Genomic DNA, 22,394 nt, shown 5'->3' with positions numbered 1-22,394 from the left:
ATCTGTCCACCCATCTTTTACTTCATGTAAAAGATCCACCCATATTTTAAAATCTGCATTTTGTGGAGGAACTCCTATCTTCTTGACTTACTTTCCTGTGTCAGTTACACTCTGTACCTTGGGACCTGAGAGGATATGAGTAGACAGCCAGCCTTAGGTCCCTACTCCAGGGACAGGGTGGTGGTGAATCTGCACCCCCATCTGAGGCCCCCAATAATCCAATTCTCCCCAGCAGATTACTCTCTGGTTGCCTTGTCCCTCTGTTAATAAGAAGCAGCACTGCGCTTGTGCTGTCCTGCTGAGCCCAGGCTCCCTGGGACCAATGACAGGGTGGGAAAACCTGCTCACTCAGGTGGCACGGGGGACTCAAGAGGGGAACCAGCAGTGGCAGAGATGACCAGCATCACCCTGAGCCTGAGGAAGGGCTTCTATTGGAGAGTCTTTTCCCCAAAGGTGGGAGGATGGGGAGGTGAAGTGAGCCAAAGTCTAACCTCCCAGAGCCCAACAATACTCATCCTAATGCAGGAAAGTCTCTGGTAGCAAAACCCTCAGCCAATCAGTGCCCAGATTTCCTGCCTGTTTAATTTTCCTAATAACAGTGCAGCCCAGGAACCCACCTGACTGGGAATTCCACGACTGTGTCGAGCTTATCCCTCCAGTATCTATTGTAGGAGAAACGTTTGAGGTGGACCACCAGGATCTTTGGCAAAGACCATAAGTCAAACTTCTTTGTGGCCTGTTGATGCTTCTTACAGTTGGGACAGTACCTGAAGAAAAAAGAGAAACCATCACTTAGAGGGGAGGGAGGAGCCAGTGCCACGTGGCACTCAAGCCTGGAGGCACAGCCGTAATCCCACAACACCCTTTCTTGTATTCAGCAGGACTGTTTCAGGGCAAGGAGGTCTCTAAGCCCCCTTCCAAAACAGGGTGACGGCTTTCTTAGTCTGAAAAGCACAATTCACACAGAAAGACCTGTGTTGTAGGGTCGGCCATGTCAAAAAGTGACAAGTCCAAATACAAAAGGTTTTGTGTACACAGATGGCCCCAGCAGATCTCAGAGTCCCAGGGTACATGGTGGCTTGCCCAGAGTGGAGAGCTACATACCAAGGGTCATGCTCCCCAAGGGTCTCCATGGTGGTGAAGAGCTCAATGCAGTCTCTCAGAGCCACTGCCATCTTTTTCTTCTTCTGAGGCTGCAACATGCTTACGTGTTTCTCATAGGCCTGTGAGGAACAAAGTGCTGAGTTCTGTTCGGGAAATAAGATCTTACCACATCGAGCTATGACCTCACGAGCTCTCATGCCTGGAATATAATGTACTCTTTGGAGCCTCGAAACATAATGACAAAATCTTTAAGTGCTTTTCATTCTCAGTCTGAAATATAACTTGTTAAATTGCTGTGGAACTGGTGAGAGGGACCCTAAGACACATCCAGAGCAGAAACCAGCACATACCACTGACCAAGAATCCCAAGTGACCTACCTCAGATTCTTGCTCATCATAATAAAGGCTCCGGGTCTCACTGTCCCAGTCGATGGCCAGTGTGGATCGAGCTGTGGAGGAGCACCAAAGTGTCACTCACTACTGAATGGCCAGCAATGGGAGAGGCTTTCAGGTGACAGGAGTGAGAAGGACCACGCTCAGGCTGCACCATTGACACCTGCTCACCCATCACCAGCCACTGCCAAGAGCAGTGCTCTGCCTTAAGCCAGTCAACTCTGAACCCCTGAACCCCCAAATCCTTTGGCGAAGATTTCCTCAATGCTACAGATAAGCTCCAAAAGTACTATTTAAAAATTCTGAAAGGTCATAGGTCAAGATGGAGTAAGAGTAACCAGATTTACCCTCCCTCCTTAAACCACAAGAAAACCTGACGAAATAACTGTTTTCAGACAATGGCTATTAGGCAGAGCAAGAGTAAGACCGTGAGAAAAAGAAAAGAAACAAAGCAATGCCTACATTGCCCCACTTACTGACGGGAGGCATTTTTCAGGCCTTTCCAGCATCAGAGAAAGGGAGAAGGAGATGGGAAGACCGATTGAGGAGTCAAAGACTCCTAGAATATTTGGCAAGAATTTTCAAGGCGTTGTACTAAAGAGGACGAAGCCACATGGAGAGGAGGGAGCTGCAGTGAGATGGAGAGAGAGATGGATGTGGAGATCCAAGAATATCTCAATAAAGCTGTTATTAAAAAAAATTTTTTTAAAGAGGTATAACCAAAAAAAGCAAGAAAGCTAGCTAGCTAGCTAGCTAGCGGACATCTAGCTAATTTCTTCTCCAGTAAAGGAAGCTAAAAGACCCAGGAGACACTTTTGCAGCTCCCCTCCTGATCCTGTGCAGGCATCCTCCCCGTTCACTTGTGCTTCTCACACACACATGACACACCCCATGTGGATGCTTCTTCCTGTCTGTATAGCAGTTTCATTATAAGCTCCAGGTAACAGCCTACAAAATCCATGATCATCTTCTAGATGGGTCACATTTCATGAGTATTCTCATGGAAAAAAAAAAAAATGCATTTATTCTCAAAAGTGAAATGAGTTTGGGGAAATGCTGTTATCCAGGAGGGCCACAAGAAGTGTTATCAACCTGGAGCAAAGGTCCTGAAGGGTGGCAGGAGTGGAGGGAGAGATTGCTTCCTTCTGAAGTCATCAAGGACTAGAGAGAAAAGCCTGACAAGGAGGCCAGGAGTGGGCAGAAGGGAGGGGAGTGGTGATCATGTATCTAAAACAGTCTTTAGGGAGCTTCAAACCAAGGATCACAAAAGTGTCCCTGAGCTACACGGAGATGATGAAAGCCCAACATAGTAAGCATTCAGTGCAAGTATTTTCAAATAGATCCCAAGCCCCCAAAAGTCCAGTCTGAAATGTCAGAAAAAGCACTTACAGTTGAGTTTAAGTAGTTTTCCGTCAGCTGCAAGGGAATTTATGTCAGCTGTTCCATAGGAGTTCACAAGGCTGAAGGTAAAAAGCCTTTTCGGGCAGGGCCGGCCTTTGATCTTTTGAGTGGTCTCACTATGTTCACTTCCCAGCTCATCCTCCCCACTGCCTTCTGTTTCTGAAAGGTGCTCTTTGCCTTCTTCCTGATGCTCCATTTCCTCTTCATCGTCTCCTGGCACACAAATGAAAAATAATGTGTATATAATTTACCACCATTCCAATGTTAAAAATTTTATTTCATACCTAACTGTGGTGTTTCCTTCCAGATTTTGTCCTGTGTATATGGAACTACATCCACCCCTTTGCATTTACAAGGCACTTGAATTCACGTGACCCTCATCACAACTCAGTAAGACAGGCAGAGTGGGCACTGCTCTTCTGTGTCGAGGAAGCAGAGGCCCAGGGAGGTTCAACAAGTTACCCGAAGGTAGAAAGCGAGTCAAGCAGTCCTGCTGGTTCTAAATTTGGGCTCCTCATGACTTGATACTTTACTGGAGGCATTTTCCAGGCCTTTCCAGCATCAGAGAAAGGGGGAAGGAGATGGGAAGACTGATTGAGGACTCAACGACTCCTAGAATCTTTGAAATTTCACAAGATTGTAACCTATCATTAACTCAATAAAAATTAAAAAAAAAATAAACTACTTCCTCTTCAGAAATGTATTTTTAATTCTCTGATTTTAAAGCATATTGGTTTTCAGCAAGAGATTTCATTAAACTCAATGTCATACAGAAAAAAAAAAGAATTTTCAAGGCATTGTACTAAAGAGGACTTTTCAACTTCATCATTAGGCCCATCAAGAGAAAAGGACCAAAATTAAACACATACTCAACATTCAAGAAGACAGTTTGGTAAGAAATGCAATTTAAAAGTCAACTTTTAAATATTATAATGAACACAAATACTAAGTAAAGGTCTCCATTTCCACCACAAGAAACATTTGAGACTTGTCCCTTCAACAGGCATTTACTGTCTGTCAGGTGCAGGTGCCATGCGGGGTCCCGGGGAACATGGCAGACAGAGCCCCCCTTATCCGTTTTTTTCCTTTATTTTCTCTTTATTCGAGATTGCCGAGTTTCAAGAGTTTTAATAGGCATTCTAGAGACATATGCTGATGAATACATTTCTTAGGTATTTCCAGAGAACTGGTACATGTGGCTGCAATAAAAAGATCCATGAACATATTCATCATACTTTTTGTTGTTGGGCAATCAAAGGGGAAAATTAAGGTATCAGATAAATAATTTCAACAAAGGTGGGGACAACTCCAAAAGGTGATGCAAAGTAATAGGGGAAGAAAACATTTAAAATATAAAGTTTGGGGCCAGCCTGGTGGTACAGCGGTTAGGTTTGCATGTTCCACTTCGGGGCCTGGGGTTCACCAGTTCAGATCGTGGGTGCAGACCTCCGTACTGCTTGTCAAACCATGCTGAGGTGGCATCCTACATATAAAGTAGAGGAAGATGGGCATGGATGTTAGCGTAGGGCCAGTCTTCCTCAGCAAAAAGAAGAGGATTGGCAGCAGATTGTTAGCTCAGGGCTAATCTTCCTCAAAAAAGAAATAAATAAAAGGGACCAGCCCCATGGCCAAGTGGTTAGGTTTGTGCACTCCACTTCGGTGGCCCAGGCTTGTGCCAGTTCGGATCCTGGGTGCGGACATGGCACTGCTCATCAGGCCACACTGAGGTGGCGTCCCACATGCCACAACTAGAAGGACCTACAACTAAAAATATGCAACTATGTACCGGGGGACTTTGGGAAGAAAAAGTAAAAAATAAAATCTTTAAAATAAATAAATAAATAAAAATAATAAAAGATAAAGTTTACATACTTAGGGAAATATCAGTAGAAATGGAAACTCCAAGGAAAGGAGAATGTTCAACATAAGAATCCTCTCTTTCAAGGAGAGTCTGCCTTGGGGGTGTTCACAAGGAAGGACAAGTTGGGCCCAGGACCATACAGCACAGTTTCCTCTTAGGCTACAGCAACAGCACAGCATGGATGAGGATGTGACACGGATCCCCATCAGCACCACTCTGAAACAGCCAGCTTGCATGAGACTGCAAGCCCCAGCTCTCACAGCCATTCCTTTCCCAACCAGCTCACTTGACTCCTGAGACAGTGGCACTACCCCTTTTATACCCAGGTAAGCCTGGCCCACTCCCAGACTGGCAAGAGAAACCCTGCCCTGCCTGCTGCCTCTCCAAGAGGGACACAACCAAAATTAGCCTCAACCCCACTCAGTGAACAAACAGAGCCCCAGCACTATAAGAACTCTGTCCCTGGCTGTGCCACTGGGCTGCCAGTTACCTGGACAATCTCAGGAACCTTCTGATAATGCAGTCGGAATTAAAATGCCATGAAGTGTCTATCACAGGATGAGAAAAGAAAGCAGGGTCCACTGAAAGCAGCTACCCAAGGTCACTCAGAGAATCAGCAGGAGACAGCCACCAAAGGCCTAACAAGGAGCCATGGTAGTAAAGAAGTTAAAAGTGTAGTCATGTGTCGCTTAACCACAGGTACTTTCTGAGGAATGCGTTATTAAACAATTTCGTTGTTGTATGAACATTATAGAGTGTACTCAAACAAACCTAGATCGTATAGCCCACTCTACACCTAAGCTGTATGGTACTAATCTTACGGGACCACAGTTGTACATGCAGTCTGCCATTGATCAAAATGTTATGCAGTACATGACTGTATTTCAACATCAAACAGGGTTTGAAGTCTCTGCACCAAGACTCGCTTATAGGATTCAAAAGAAGGCAGTAGAGACTGATAGATGGAATGTCTAAGAAGCTAGGCTAATTATAACAACAGCAAATACTTACACGGTGTTATTATTAATTGAGCATCTATTACGTGCCAGGTATTTTAACCAAGTTATCTCACTAAATTGTAACCTCAACTCTGAAGCAGATGTCATCGTCTCATTTTGCAGATGGTTCAACCAAGGTTCAGAGAGATGAAGTGACTTGTTCAATTCTACTGTACTCCTTGAGCTGGGAATCACAATGAACCTAATTTCCAGAGTGCTGAAGACCCACAGGTCTCCCAGGGTCTGCTCAGAGATTACCATTCCCACTCTGACATCTCTGCTTGTGGGACCTGTGCATAAAATACACTCCTGTTCATCCCTAGTTGGAGGAGAACATGATATTCTGGGCAAGAATAAGATATGACTATAATAAATACTCAACCTAAAATACCAACAATTTGGAATGTCTGTTGATGACAGAGCTTTGTAGTTATTATTTTTAATGTTAATTCTCACTTTCCAAGACTGCATGTTGTTGAAATCTGGGCATTTGGATTTGCAATTGAAAATTTACAGTACTAACTTGGAGGACATTTATAGTTTCATAGGAATAAGGCCACCAAGTCACTTAAGCCCCAAAAAGAAGAGTGATAGCTGCAATGCAGGTAAGACACGGGCCACGGGTGAGCCTGCGAGCAGCTGGCCACAGGAAGATGGTGAGGGCTCTGGGTTTCCTGCAACAAACCTAACTTACTGCTTTTCGACTGTGGCTCTCTTCACTCCCACACCAGGAGCTGTCTAGAGTTAGCCACTACCTGTAGCTTCCTGGGTATAAAGAAAGAAATGCCCAAGAGAATGCGTCTCTGCCTTCTGACTGGCTGACCAGAACGCCTGCCCTCCCCAGGGGTGGTGCCACACCACAGTGATGGGTAAGGGCAAAGATAACAGCTCTGCCGATAGAAGCCAGGTCACGGAGGCAGTCAAGTACTAGATAAGCACCCACTTTGCAAACCCCACAGATAAGAATCAAATCCTGACTCTGCCTCATGACCTTGGGCAAGTCACTCAGTCCCGCTTGGCTCAGTCTGCCTGAGGTGAAAATCAGTCTACATGTCTAAGAAGATTCCACGAGGGGTCCAAGTTGGACAACAGGCACTGGCACGGTGGAATGGCACAGACAGGGCTCGCAGGTCTGCTCTTCAGGCAGAGCCCCCAACCCAGCCTCAGAGCCTCCCTCTCCCCTGTGTAGAAAACCTTTGGAAGAAGAGGGAGGTCAGGAGGGATTTGGTCAGTCACAGCCCCATAGCATGACAAGCGCTCACCTTCACAGCTGCCCCTGGAGCCATTGCAGGCCCCCGGCTCCAAGGGCAAGCCACCAGACTCATCAGGCAAAGGCTGTTTTATATAGCGGCTTGAAAAAAAGAAAGAAAAATTGTTTGTTAGTTGTAACATTTATGTATTTTTCTCCACTACTTAGCTAGAAGTAGTTCATAATTTATATATTCAGCTATATAAAAAGCAACTTATGTAAATAAAAGGGCTTAAAAATCAAGTGATGGTGCAATATTTCAAGAAATTGAGAGGAACCTAAGACATAAGATATCTAACTACCAAGTCACTGAAGACTCTGAGAAAGTGTATTTCAAGTCTTCTATAGATATCAAGTGGCACCATCACTTTAGAAAACATTTCCCAATAACATTAATTACCAGCTTCAAAATGATAATGGAGTACTTCAGAAATCGTATTCAAATACAAAATGCCACAAAGCACTAGACTCCCTAAAGCAGCTGACTGAAAGGAGTGACAGACATGATTCCAGAGACCACAGGAGGCTTAGGTGCCTAGTGTCATGATGCTTAAGATGTGTCAGGGGCCGGCCCAGTGGCACAGCGGTGAAGTGCGCACTTTGGTGGCCCGGGGTTCACTGGTTCGGATCCCAGGTGCAGACATGGCACCGCTTGGCAAAAGCCATGCTGTGGTAGGTGTCCCATGTATGGAGTAGAGGATGATGGGCATGGATGTTAGCTCAGGGCCAGTCTTCCTCAGCAAAAAGAGGAGGATTGGCAGTAGTTAGCTCAGGGCTAATCTTCCTTAAAAAAAAAATGATGTGCCAGACGCCCTGTCCCAACAGCACCTGCCTTGGCCCTCCCGGGGGCTGGCACAATTGCATTTCCAACAGAAGCGAGCACAAAGGATCAACACAGGCACTCTGCACGGGAGAGTCACTACTATTACTGGGCCTGTATTGATTTTAAATAACAAGCAAATCACATTCCTGCCACCAACCTGATGCGCTCACAAACAGCCTCGTACAAAGATTCGAAGGTTAGCTTGTGCCGGGGGACAGAAACCAGCAGTGGCTGCCCGTACAACACTGCCCCAGAGGAAGTACTCGATGTTCTGGACTTCCTCTCTCTGAAGTAGACTGGAAGTGTGACACATTCTGAGCTGTCCGAGGATGTGCTGCATGTCTCATACCTGTGTCAATCACAAAAGAGGGCGCCTTCAGCAGCTGGTCCCTGTGAGCAATAGAGATCTGAGCTACAGCCACATGGTGGCCAGGACTATGGTTACTGGGACAGAGCATAGTTTAGCACAAAAGGTAGATAAACCATTTCCAAGATGATTCTAGAGGCTGGGTCAGGAATCCCAAGGAGGGTCACGGTCAGCACAACGTGAACCTATACAACCCGGGACTTGGGGCAAACATGATCCTCCTTCCCCCAACCATGACCTCAAACTCTGGGGTCCTTAAACTGAGACTCAACACAGACGACAGCTGTCATGTGGACCATCAATCAAGACACAAAGGCACACAGGGTGACCCAGCCACCAAGTTCATTTTTTGTCACCAAGGAGCTCAACTTTTAAAAAGGCATTCTCAGTGCCTTGCCCTACAATAAAACCAAATATTGTACAAAGCATACACCTGGAATATTAGTCAAAGACTCTATTTCCAATGAGGAAGCAAATTTATAAAACTAATTGCCATTTTTGTTCAAAAACATTGAAGTAAAAGAATGATATTTAATTTTTTTTTAAATCAGAGAAAACTAAAGAAACTGCTCATTACAAATCAATGATTTTGAAAAATATGTCTTACTTAGTGAATACATGGGATTGAGGAGATTTATAGATGTTTTATCCTGGAACAGATGTTACCAAAATTGCTGGCAACCGACTTGTAGTCTTTCCCTCTTCCTATAGGGGGAGACACAAACTTACTGATTCAATTTTTGAAAACTAAACACAAACACACACACATCCCTCCCCAGATGCTTGGCAAACAGTCCTGACTGTAGTACATGCAGGAGGCATTCTAAGAAAAACTCACAAAGATGTCCAAGGTGTGCTCTAGGGTCAGGACCCTGTGGTCTAGCATAAAGGTCAAGAACCAGGCCTTGGAGTGAGGCTGGCCCAGCTTCCATGTCTATCGTTGCCACCTTCTGGCTGCTGTGACTGGGCCAAGAGCCTAACTTGAGTCTTGTTTACTCAACAGACAACGGGATTACCCACCTTACAGGGTAGTGGTGAGAATTAAGTAACTTAGCACAATGTACCACATGCTTAAAAAGTATTAGATGCTGCTATTGTGTTTTTGTAAGACAATTATCAATTCATTTTTTTATTGAGGTATAACTGACATATAACATTATATTAGTTTCAGGTGTACAATATAATGATTTGATACTTGTATATACTGCAAAATGATCACCACAATTCTAGTTAACACCCATCACCATAGATAGTTACCAAAAAAATTTTTCCTCTTGTGAAGAGGACTTTTACAACCTACTCTCTCAGTAAATCAATTCATCTTTAAAACAATTTGCTTTCCTGCTGGTTGGCCCTCTGAAGATTCCTTCATTGGTGGTGGTTTGCCAAGCTCCGCACAGGGCAACGCCCCAGTTCTTCTCAGCTCAGGTATGTGCAAACATTAGTTTCCAGAGTTGAGGGAGACTGTGTTAAGGACTTGGGGTCAGAAAAGGACATGAAAGCTGCCTTTCCCGTGCCCTAGCTCTGCAGCTCCAGTATAAGCCTTGGTGCTCTCCATCTGTAAAGTGAGGGAAGATGGCTGTGAGCGGGGAGGCAGCCTATGCAAGGGTGAAGAGAACCAGGATCTTGGACGTGGTCAAGTACTATTTCTTTTAAAGTGACCTAGAAGTTAGAGGCCCAAAAATGTAAAGGGAAGAAAATGCCTCCTTTGTGTGCTGCATTCCTCAGCCAAAAACAAAAACCAAAACCAAAACAAAATCCTAAAAACCTCTCAGCAGAGGCAAGCTTCTAAGTGAGGACGAATGAGAGAGACAGCATGGATGTGGTCCACATTCAAGCTTCCCTGAGCAAGTGGTTATCTAGAAGCAAAGGCAAGCTCACATCCACTCTGCCCCACCTGGAAGAGGGGGACACACACAATTACACAGAGTAGCCTTGAAGCAAGAGGACTCGGGAGAGGCCAAAGAGACCAACTGGAGTTGAAGTGAAAAAACTGAGTCTTAGAGATTGTAGAATGTTAGAGCTGAAAAAGGCTGTTTAAATCAACCCTCCCTGTCATTCTGAGATGGCACCTGCTGGAGGAGCCACTGCCTGTGGCATGGAGAAAGGACGAGACCCTTCCTGTACCATGTCCCTTTTCCTGTCTTCCTGTGGCCCCCGACAAAGCTGGAACTCTTCCTGAGAAAGGCATTTCTGACAGCACGACCACCTGTAGGACGCCTGAATAGGCCTTCTTAACAGGGAGCAACTGTTGACAAAAGGCTGTGACCATCCTGAGCAGTTATCTAGAACATCTAGCTCTAAAGTGGCAGTGCATGCTTCACTGAGGACAGCCCACAATTCCCTGAACACCCATCTCTTGCACCCAGGGGTCAGGGTAAATCCACATGAGCACCGACTACCATAACTTCTGCTATAGAGCCAAGAACAAGGTAAAGCCTCTAGAATGTTTCCTTTGACCCTGCAGCAAAAACTGCTGAGTACTCACACGAAAATGTCATCCCGAGGCATGATGTGGTTTAAACCTTCATCCATTTGGAAAATTTTGTGGAATCGGTGATTATACACATCTGTGACCACCATCTAAGAATGTACAGTAACAGAAAGATTACAGGATGGATAAGAGCACCTCTGCTAAAAACCCAGGAACAAATGAAAAAAATATGGAGCTGGAACACTGCCTCCAGAGAAACCACCATACACCCAGCCCCAGAGCTCAGGGGCCAAGGTCCAAGGGGGAGCAGCATGGCTGCCACCAGCAGAGGATATGCTGGTAACATCTGTACTGAGGTTTACAATGGGATCTGCCCTCAAATGGTGGGGAGTGAATGCTGACCAGAGACTGGCAGTCACCCAGAAGCCTCTGGGGTGTTCCCCAGGGCTGGAAGTCTCTAAGCCAACCTCAGCACATAGCAGAACAGAACAGACCAAACCTCAATCACCACAACCACCTGAAACCAGCAGGGGTGCAAGAGGAGTGGAGAGGAGCAAGGGCACTGACCAGGGCTGGGCAGGAGGATGGGTCCTTGTGCCAGGGGCGGTCTTCAGTTTCCTCACCTCACACAGGGCTAGGCTCAGCAGAAAGCCCAGCATGAGCAGTTGTTTTTCGTTTTTTGTTTTTTTTTAAGATTGGCACCTGAGCTAACAACTGTTGCCAATCTTTTTTGCTTTTTTTTTCTGCTTTATCTCCCCAAATCCCTCTGGTACATAGTTGTATATTCTAGTTGTGGGTTAGCAGTTATTTTTAAATAAAGATTTCTCTCAAGAACATCACAGTGTCACTCCACAGACTTATGGAGTTTAGGGCAGGAAAGAATTTCCAGCTTCTCATACTACAGAAGAGGTCGTGTAGGAAGGGGCAGCAAAGCTGAGAGCAGAGCCCAAATCCTGGCCCTCTGACCATGGCCAGTGTGACCTCAATGGAGGAAAGACAGTGTTCTCCAGGGCTGGAAGGGACAGTTTCAGCCACACTGTGCACAGCGAGTGAGGGCCAGGAGGTCTGAGGCATCCAGATATAATCACATTTGTGCTGGCCAATACTAACTACCCCCCAAAAGTGGATACAAGGTTGAAAACAAACTCCAAAGGACTATGAAGTACTCCCCAGTACATTAAGCACCACTGACGACCCGCCTTACGTTCTCTGCAGCAATGCCAGACAGCCTGGAGAGAGCCTCGCACAGGTCAGACACGGCCCCCATCAGCGGCACAATCACGCGATACTGTAAAAGAGAGATGGGAGGGGTGATGAGAGTGCTGCAGAAAGGGTAGGAGATGAGCTGGGAGGACCAGGCATCATGGAGGGCAGCGATGCCCTTCCAGAAACAGTGTATGGTGAAGTCAAGGCCCAGATGAGTGGCCAGAAGAGCAAACAGACAAATCTGTATCAGCACCTGCCTCTATTCAGGCAGCAGCACAGGAGCTAGGCCATCTCTTTCTCTCCTAAACATTGTTTTATTTTATTCTTAACTTGTTGGAGCCATTCACTACTTCCTTTAATGAATTGTTTAAGTTATACAAATTGTCACCTAGTCCTATCTATCATCTTTCTTTGGAGATGAAGAAACTAAAGCCAGAAGACTAAGCACTAAGACTTGCTGGTCACACCTCTCATCTGGCCTTTTGTTCTGGCAGGTTCTCCTACCTGATTTAGGGGTAAACCTGACCAAGGAAAGTACTTTGCTTCTGGTTCCCCAATATTCAAATTCAAGGACTACCTAGCGGATCAGCCAGGTTACTTTAGTTGCGTGAATGGAGCATGGGGAAAAAAAGTGACAGAGAAACCCAGATGACCCTCATAATACGCCTTTTCTTTTTTTTTTAAGATTTTATTATTTATTTATTTATCTTAAAGATTTTACTTTTCCTTTTTTTCTCCCAAAGTCCCCCGGTACATAGCTATGTATTTTTAGTTGTGGGTCCTTCCAGTTGTGGCATGTGGGACGCTGCCTCAGCACGGCTTAATGAGCGGTGCCACATCCGTGCCCAGGATTTGAACTGGTGAAACTGTGGGCCGCCAAAGCGGAGTGCGCGAACTTAACCTCTCGGCCACGGGGCCAGTCCCTAATATGCCTTGAATGATACAGGATTACACAAAGGCCAAGGGCACACACTCAGGCAAGCACCAAAGGGATTCAGAGGTAGCTGACGGAGTTTCTGATGCAGCAGATGGAAACAGTGCCACTCTGGGTATGGGGACCACTCACAACGAGGGGTACCATGAGAATGCCAACTCTCTTACCTGGGTAGGTCTACAGCGAGGGTCAGCAGGAACAAGGAAGACCTCCATAACTCGATCTTTCTTCAAGGGCAGTGGGAGAGTTAGATAGCAAAATGGGTCAAAAGTCACAGAAACTTTAGCACATTCTGGGCAAACCAAAGTAGATTTGAAGAGACCGTGGAATGTGTCCACAATCACAGAGTCATTCCTCAACCTGTGATTCTCCCAGGCTTCCTTTGCCACCACCTGGAAGAAAGGAAAAGGGATAAATAAGACATGCTTAACACCTCTCAGTTCTTTAAGCCTGCATCCCGAATGATTCACAGCAAAATGTGAAATGGACTATAAGGCAAGGCAGTCTGTGCAGCCAAGAGCTTGGTCCAGGCCAGCCAGGGCTAGGACTGTTCTTAGCATACCATACTCACACCGCATGCCAGTTCTACACCTAATCCCATACTTAAAGTGTGGATGTAGAATCTATGGGGAACAAGGTGTCCGTGTGTCCTCTGATGGGAGACAGATGCACTGAGAGCACCCAGGGCACATGGACCTGACCAGGGCAAGAACGGCCTCCTATATGGTTTCTGATGATCCAAAGTCCCTTCAGTGAGGTTGTAATTTATATTATAGTTTAGCTAACTCATGGTTTTACCTTTAAGATGTAAATTCTACTTTAAAGTATGCATATTGATCACCCCAATATGATAAGGTAACAAGTACTAAATTCCCTCTTCATAGATCATAAAATCAAAGCAAAAAAGTGTAAGTGCCCTAATAATATTAATAAACTATTTTAATAATCATAGATGAATTTTAATGAGTATAATAATCCCAAGGGACCACATTACAGGTACTTCACAGTTTTCAGGGTGCCCTAGTCTCTGGTTAACCAATGAAATTATACTGAACAAAGTGACAATAACTTGAAGAAGCCCAAGAGAGAGCATTAGGAGTAACTAGAGTTAACCCCTTTTAGACCTGGAATGCATTTCTCTACCAAGGCATGTGCTCACATCACCAACAACAGCGAGAGGCAACCAGAGCCCAACACTCAAAGATCAGAAGGATGTCCCTGCAACTCTCAACTGGAGGCAGCTTCTTTGGAATACTATTGTTCAAAAATCTTCAGTATCATACCGCATCTGGCCGCCCATTGGCATCCTTCAGCTCCAGGTAGGGCTTCTTCTTTACTCGGTTCAGATCTTCGTGCAACCCATCTAGAAGAAAGGCTAACAGCTCCTGAGAGTCTTGTTGCTGATAGCCAGAAAACTGAGGGGCAAAACGTCCCACTTGGGTCTACAACAAAAGCAACCACATCAGATGGCATAAGATATAAAGAACCAGTGAAGTCAGATGGGAAACTATCATCAAAAATAGTTTTGCAGTGTCAGCTGAGACAGTGAGGGAGCACATCACTGGGTTGAGTAGCCCAAATAACTCCTCAAGGGCCTAAAGGAGACCAGTAGTTCTCACCAGAGAGAGGGCTCATATCTGAAAGCCACAACAACAGGAATCTGGGCCAGCCACTACCTTAAGAGAAGGGTGTACGGTGGCACCCTGAGTAGCCACACCTCCTCAGTACTGACAAGAATCCCTCTCTGACCACCTTCTTTTGTTCAGTCTCCCTAAGAACTTTACAAATGGCACCTGCAACAGCCAGAGGAATCCTCCTCTACCTAACAGCCCTCCTATCCTTAAGTAAGTGTCTGTCTTGTACTGCACTACACCAGTGATCCGCAGAGTGGAGTCCAAACTAGTGGCATCAGCATCACTTCTGAACATGTTAGAAATGCACATTCTCAGGGCCCACTCCAGACTTCCAGAATCAGAAACTCAGGGATGGTCCAACAGTCTGTTTTCACAAGCCCTCCAAGAGATTCTGCTGCATTCTAAAGTTGGAGAACTACTGCTCTACACTTGTGTTGTCCAATACCATAGCTCTTAACCACAGGGGGGCTATTTAGGTTTAAATTAATTAAATACAATTAAAAATTCAGTTTCTTGTTCACTCTAACCACATTTCAAGTGGCTAGTGGCTACCATACCAGACTGCAGAGGGAGAACATGTCCATCGTTGAAGAAGCTCTACACTACCCCTAATCTTCCTAAATACTGTCTGCCAATTATTTATTTACATTAGCTGGAGCCCAATGTGTCGTCACCCAATCCCAGTCTCTCATGACTTTGTATGTGAATAGTAACTTACATACATTTCCCAGAGATTAATGCGGCCATGGATATGGAAAGAATTAATTTTCAATTTTAATAAGCCATCTAAGATTTTAATTTTCTCATTGAGCTAAGGTGCTATTTTTTTTCCTCTTTGGATCAAAAACATGCATATCTTTTCTACCATGTGCTTCATGAAGGCTCCTTGAATCACAGTGGTGCACGCTAAATAGAATTTCCAGATTTTAACATATGGAAGTAAGGCACTTCCCCCTCAGCAGGAAAAAACATTGAGGGCAATGGAAAGCCTCAGTTGCTCCAAGTGCTCGTTGCAGTTCCCCCATCTCCTCCTCAGTCTTCCTAGCTGAGGGACCCAAGTGAGAACTGCCCCTCACACCACCTTCCAAGAAATTCAACCCAATTCTTGACTTAGGGGACCCAACTCAAACCACAGTGGGTACAGGTTCTAGGCTCAGAGAACCTGGGAGTACTCTTTGATGACACTGGAAATTAAATTGAATTTTTCTGGTCTGGCTTATGATGCTGACCATTTAAAGACTGCCACCATGAATACAGCACTCTGAGCAATCAGTTTACAAATGACTTCTGAAGTATCCCCAGCCAAGGCAGGGTGGCCCTGAGTCACTTAAGATAAGTGTGTGATGAACGACTAAACAACAAAAAGAAGGATATAATCATGTGGTACTTTTAGTCTCAGATCCCATCTTAACCCCAAAATACAGGTGAAAGAATGCCTCATTACAACACTAAACAACTCTCCCCAAAACGGGAAAAAAGTATATATATCAAATCAACCTACTTTGAACATGCGAGGTGCCACATGAGCATCCCTTCCAGACCACATCTGCTTAATGAGCTCTGCATAGGCTTCTGCAATTTCCCCTTTCATTCCCAGAGGGTTGTCTCTGTTGATTTCGGCCTCATACTCATCTTTGAGAAAGTAGTCAGTCAGTGGTGCAGTGTTGCTCAAACACTGAAAGAGAACACGATGAGAACTCACACCTCTTCTAGAGAGCACACAAAGACACAAGATAAACCAAGTTCTAAAGGGCCAATGAGGGTCAACTGAACCAAATGAAGTACTCGGCAGATTCTCTGAAAGTCTCACAACAATAAGGCACAGCCTCCCAGAAGCCCAAGTTGGTGGCCAATCTTGTGGCTAAGTTCCCAAGGAATGGTCTTGGAGGAGCTCACAATCACTGCCTAAGAACTGTCTCTGAAACAAGCTACCTGAGGGCAAAAGCTGTGTACCCGAAGTGGCTGACACACGATAATTTTCTCTTCAATGGAAGATAATTTTAAGAAAACTTTTTTCATTAGAATTGATTGGGGGGCTGGCCCATGGCCGAGTGGTTAAGTTCCTGTGCTCTGCTTCAGCGGCCCAGGGTTTCGCTAGTTCGAATCCTGGGCATGGATACGGCACCACTCATCAGGCCACACTGAGGTGGCATCCCACATAGCACAACTAGAAGGACCCACAACCAAAAGTATACAACTATGTACCAGGGGGCTTTGGGGGAAAAGGGAAAAATAAAATCTTTAAAAAGAAAAAAAAAAAAGAATTGATTGGGACATTCCACTGTTTCATGAGAAGACAAACTACAAATAAGCTGAAGGCAAAATGTTTTACCAGAGCCAAAACATTATGGGGGAAAAAAATCAGGATAATAAGGTGGCAGAAAAAAACAATAAATGATATCACTGTACATGTGAATAATAATTTTAACTCTTCAAATTAAAAAATGAAGGCGGGTATTGAATTTTATCAAATGCTTTTTCTATATCTATTAAGATGATCATATGGTTTTCTCCTTTATTCTGTTACCATGGTAATGACACTGATTAATTCTTCATGTCAAAACAACCTAGCTCTCCTGGCACAAACCCCACCTGTGTTACCACTTTTATTTAGATATCATTGAATTTGATTTGCTAAAATCTTATTTATATTATTTGTGTCTATAGGTATGAAATATAATAGTCTAAAATCTTCCTGAAAGAGTTTGTATGATTGGTGTCACTTCTGCCTTATAACTTTGAATACATTCACCAATAAAGCCATTCAGAACAAGAATCTTCTTTGTTGTAAGGCTTTTAATTATCAAATCAATATCTTTAACAAATACAAGACTACTAAGATTTTCTCTTTCTTCCTATATAAGTTTGATAAATTGTGCTTTTTCAAAGCATCTTGTCCGAAACTTGTCATCTAAATTGTCTAATTTAATGGCATAAAGTTGTTCTACTATCATCTAATAATCTTTTTAATGCCTATAGGATCTATAGTAATGTTCCTTTTTCATTCCTGGCATTAGTCCTTGATATCGTCTCTCTCTACTTCCTGATTGGTTTCCATAAGAGTTTATTAATTTTATTAGTTCTTTTCAAGGAAACAGATTTGGTTGTACTGTAAATGTGCTTTGTATTTCATTAATTTCTGTTCTAATCTCTATTATTTCCCTCCTTCTACTTCCTTTGGGTTTTACTTGTTCTTTTCCTAGCATCATGAGACAGAAACTTAAATCATGGAATTTAACCTTTCTTTTTTTCCTAATATTTACATCTAGAACTACAGACCTCCTCACCAATTATTATCTTCATTTGACATCTGAGGAGAATTGAGTGTACAAAGAGTTGAGAAAACCTCCCCATGAAAAGCCAAATCTAAAGTCTCTTTTCTTTAGTTCTAGGCTTATTCCCACCTCACCACAGTGGAGAAAAATAATATCCAAACCCAAGAGTTACCTAATTTTTTAATAAATCTTTTTATCTTTTCGCTTATATTCCAAGAAACTTCAAAATTAGTTTGTAAGTCTTGAGAGGACAAAAACCTATGTTTGATTTGCTCACCACTGAGTCCCCATGTATGGTAAAGAATTTGGCCTTCTCCAAACAGAAGGTCTGGATTTGCCCTTGGCTTCTGGAAAGTATTCTTTTGACTCTTGGAATGTTATCCCTGATAGAAGTATCTCTTTGCCTGGGGGCCTTCAGTCATACTGAAAAGTCTAACACTGTGATTTAGGGCGGGGGCTGGCCACACTCACATAGTCTTAAGGTGAGAACTAGCAGCTTCAAAAAGACTAACAGTGTAACTTAGGGTAGGGGAATTGGGTCACATGGTATCAATCTACCTGGAGACTGACTGTAACCATCTGGGCAATTAATCAAGCCAAGAAATAAATCCCCAATAAAAATTCTGCACAACAAAGCTTGAGTGAGTTTTCATGGTCAGCAACACTCCATGCCTAATGTTACACATCAATGCCAAAAGAGTGACGCATCTTGACTTCACAGGGAGAGGACAACAGAAGCCCTGCACTGGGGACCCTCCTGGACTCTGCCCTATCTACTTTTTTTCCCTTAAAGATTGGCACCTGAGCTAACATCTGTTGCCAATCTTCTTCTTCTTCTTCTTCCTCTTCTTCTTCTCCCCAAAGCCCCCCGTACATAGTTGTATATTCTAGTTCTGGGTCCTTCTGGTTGTGCTATGTGGGACGCTGCCTCAGCATAGCCTGAAGAGCACTGCCAGGTCTGTGCCCAGGATCCAAAGAGGTGAAACTCTGGGCCACTGAAGCAGAGCGTGAGAACTTAACTACTCAGCCAAGGGGCTGGCGCCTATTTACTTCTTCCCTCGGCTAATTCTAATGTGTATCCTTTCCCTATAATAAACCATAACTGTGAGTCTAATAGTTTTAAGTGACTCACGACTTAAAGTGAGTCCTTCTAGCAAATTATCAAAACTGAAGGTGGTCTTGGGGACCCCCAAACTTGCAGTTGGTGTCAGAAGTTAAGGCAGTTGTGGGGACTGCGCCCTCCTAACTCTGTAGCTGGACCCTAACTCTAGCCCATAGCCATCACAGTACTGTCACACAGTATGTGTCCAATAAATATTTGATGAATGAATAAATAAGGTTTCAAAGGGAGGATTTTAGAATTTTCTCCAGTCGAGGACATAAGGTGAGACAACTGTCATTGGTGAAAAGATGGTCAACCTTAACCTAGGCATAATTTAGCTTGGCACCAGCTGCTGTGAGTTCTCATCTCATCAGAGATTAACCAGGCAAGCACTCCAATACTTTCTGGGAGCGTCATTCACTAATGGTCAACAAAATTCAAAACGTTTTTACTACAAAACCAAACCTAGAAGTGATTAAGAAGAGATTTTGGGGCCACAAACACTGATGAGACCACTCTGTAGTAATCAGCGGGAAGTACCCTGAAATATTGACAAAGGGTAAGTAGGGACCCCTGGGAGAGGATCGTCCCAACACCTTAGCAGGCCACTCTTACCCAAGCTTCGAGTACTGTAAAGACACAGTGTTACTGAGATGGCAGCTCTCCCCTCTACCTGCAAAGCGGAGTTCATGAAGCAGGTGTTCCCCAGGTTTCCAAGTCCGCAGAGCCCAGGTTGTATGTGAGACGATGGAGACTCCTGACAATTATATGAAGCAGAGAAGCCAGATCCACTGGAAAACACAACCCACATCAGCAATAAAAGCTAAGTGCTGCATACATGCCCTCAGGGTCATTTTGGGGCTCCTCTGGGGCCTCTAGAATTCTTGTCTGGTAATGATCCCATGATACAAGCTCTCTCTACTCCCTTCTCCAGTCCTCTAGCCACACCATCCACCAACCCTGCCCCTGCCCTTGATTTGACATGATAGCAGGTGATAAGCATATCCTTAAGAGAAGAAATGCTATTTGAATTCTCCACTCTCAGGCTTTGGCAAATGCTAATTTTGTATCCCTCCAGAAGGCTATCTGCCAGGTGATGTCAGGGAAGAACATTGTGGTTACCGAGATCAAGAGCTTGCACCTGTCACCACCCACCAGACCACACTCAGTCTTGACTGTGCCTGAGTGTTCATGCACAGTCTGTCGCTTCACCCTCCTCTTCCATTCCACCTGTGGTGTGTGGCAGGAGCTCCTGAAACACCTGGATAAAGGATCACAGCCATCCAGAGGGAAAACAGGCAGAGCTCTCCCACAGCTGAGCATCATCTCCTTACAGCTATTCTGCCATATGGCCAGCCTGTCCCTTCACAGACAAATGCAGTGACCCCATGACCACCAGTGACTTATGCTGTGGGGAAAATACCAGCTCGCAGGAGGTCAAGCAATGTAAGTCAGAACCAGGATGCACACTTTACTGAGGGTATGAAATGGAGTGAGAAACTACATGCAGTGTGTTCCCATGGGGAACCTTAATCCCACTTATGACTAGTGCAGCAGCAGAGGAGCTCTCCAGGTGCAGCCTGGGAAAGGATTCAGAGGAAAGGGAAGCAAAGTGAAAGAGCCTGCTCTTACCCCCTGCTGACACCGGAACTGCGCATCCCAGAGGTGTTAGTGCTATCACCATTTGCAATGTGAGAGGCAGACACTGAGGAATAGGGACTTGCTGATGATTTTGGAGAGGTAGTAAAATTTCTGCTAGGCACAGTGCTTGATCTGGGAGAGAGAAGCAGAAACAATGCTACTGACTTTTTGCAAAAAGCAAGCCCTATCTAATGTCTTAGGTCTCTTCTCAAGAAATAAAGGTTCTCCATATTCAGTTACTTAAAATAAATTGCAAAAAGCCTATTTTCATGCTACCTCAAGATAAATTTTATTTAAACAAGAGTAAAGAAATTAATTGGTCTTCCTGTCTCATTCATCCACATGGACATATACTGAATCTTTTTTTTGAGGAAGATTAGCCCTGAGCTAACTACTGCCAATCCTCCTCTTTTTGCTGAGGAAGACTGGCCCTGAGCTAACATCCATGCTCATCTTCCTCTATTTTATATGTGGGACACCTACCACAGCATGGCTTTTGCCAAGCAGTGCCACGTCCGCACCAGGGATCCAAACTGGCAAACCCTGGGCCGCCAAGAAGCAGAACATGCGCACTTAACCGCTGTGCCACCGGGCCGGTCCTACTGAATCTTTCAATAGGATAAACCACAAGCTTGATCTTAGGGCATCCTGGTTTGATCTATAAATCATAAGCTTCCCTGAATTTTAAGAGTTACCAGCAAAAGACATAGAAAAATGGCACTAAGAGATGAATTTCTCCAAAAATACTTGACCCAAATTAAACAGCTGGCTGTAAGTATACTAGAATAGGACAATGGCAATTCGGTTTCACCACGCTATTCAAAGGGAATTACTTTCGTTTCCTCAAATTTACCAAATGTGAGTAATCTCTCTGTTTCCAACTCATGTTTCAATATTTTTCACAGCTTATTTTAGATTTATTCCTACTTTCAGATTAACTCAAGAGCTAATTGCCCCAAATCTTAAATTGATATCAACTTTATATTAAAATCTGTATAAGAATACGTAGAAGGAAGTGAATCATTCTGCATTATTTCAAATACATACAACTGTGATTTTCTTTCTAGATTTGGGGTTATTTTTAGAATACAGCAAATAATTAAGATGGGCTATCCTAGCACAGTGCCCAACCTCATGGGATCTGATGTCAACCAGGGTTCCCTGTGAGAAGAAAGCGAATTGTGGCAGCAAAGATAAAGAGTGATTCTGTACCTACATCAGCAGTGGGCAGATGTTAGGAAACTATCCAGGGGTCTAAATGGGCATCAGGAACGGAGTTCTGCTCCACGCTCAGAGGTCACAGTGAGGGAGGGGGAAAGAGGGCTTCCTGGCCTGTCACCTTCCCATAAGGAAATACACCTTCTTTAATCCTGAAGAGCATTTGCTTCACGGAACCTCATCCTCATTGCAAAGGAGTCCAAGAACTCAGGCAGCTCACTAAGGGAGACTCGTCAGAGCCAAGGGAGCACTCTTCCACCACAGAGATGACAAAAGCACACATTTGGGGCCTGTTCAACGTGATGCAGGTATTCCCAGTTTCCTATGCAGACAGGAAAGTCACTATCCAAGCTGGTCTGATATGGCAAACTCAAGTTATCTCAAGTCTGGAGACAGGTAGATACTACAGGATAGTGAAATTCAAATTCTGACACACAGAACCTCAAGGCATTATAGTCTAACACTCCCTTTTCCAGTAACTATTCACTGGTAACTTATTCTAGTTCCTTGAACTTAAAAGGGGAAAAATCCTACCAAGACTTGTCAATTTCTGAGACAACATTTCTGGTTGAAATAAAACAAAGAAAAATTTTATTTGACATTTGTTTAAAATGTCTAGAAAATACTGCCTATAGTTTTCAGAGTAAATTCAATCAAAAGAAAACCAACAAAGAGTACATAAAGATATTTTTTTATATGCTTGAAAGTTTACACAACAGTTTTTTAGAAACCCCACTCTTGACCAACAAATCAA

General features: G+C 44.2%; 1 protein-coding gene across 4 annotated transcripts in view; it reads right to left on the bottom strand.

The window, feature by feature from the left end:
- The window catches only part of USP4 (ubiquitin specific peptidase 4), a 42,835-nt gene that overhangs the window by 4,464 nt on the left and 15,977 nt on the right, over nucleotides 1-22,394 (bottom strand). For 3 of the 4 annotated variants that reach the window (XM_046638163.1, XM_046638181.1, XM_046638191.1), the window contains 13 exons: nucleotides 20,414-20,554; nucleotides 19,455-19,572; nucleotides 15,906-16,079; nucleotides 14,054-14,212; nucleotides 12,938-13,162; nucleotides 11,835-11,918; nucleotides 10,685-10,779; nucleotides 7,987-8,178; nucleotides 7,020-7,108; nucleotides 2,887-3,111; nucleotides 1,483-1,553; nucleotides 1,105-1,223; nucleotides 618-767 (listed from right to left, as the gene is read on the bottom strand). In XM_046638163.1, the coding sequence (XP_046494119.1) occupies nucleotides 618-767; nucleotides 1,105-1,223; nucleotides 1,483-1,553; nucleotides 2,887-3,111; nucleotides 7,020-7,108; nucleotides 7,987-8,178; nucleotides 10,685-10,779; nucleotides 11,835-11,918; nucleotides 12,938-13,162; nucleotides 14,054-14,212; nucleotides 15,906-16,079; nucleotides 19,455-19,572; nucleotides 20,414-20,554 (1,842 nt within the window). The remainder of the gene's footprint in view (nucleotides 1-617; nucleotides 768-1,104; nucleotides 1,224-1,482; nucleotides 1,554-2,886; nucleotides 3,112-7,019; nucleotides 7,109-7,986; nucleotides 8,179-10,684; nucleotides 10,780-11,834; nucleotides 11,919-12,937; nucleotides 13,163-14,053; nucleotides 14,213-15,905; nucleotides 16,080-19,454; nucleotides 19,573-20,413; nucleotides 20,555-22,394) is intronic. The other variant, XM_046638173.1, reaches the window with a different exon arrangement.

This window comes from Equus quagga, chromosome 1, assembly GCF_021613505.1.
Source record: "Equus quagga isolate Etosha38 chromosome 1, UCLA_HA_Equagga_1.0, whole genome shotgun sequence".
NCBI classification, from domain to species: Eukaryota; Metazoa; Chordata; class Mammalia; order Perissodactyla; family Equidae; genus Equus; species Equus quagga.
This window is presented reverse-complemented; position numbering and strand designations above follow the sequence as displayed.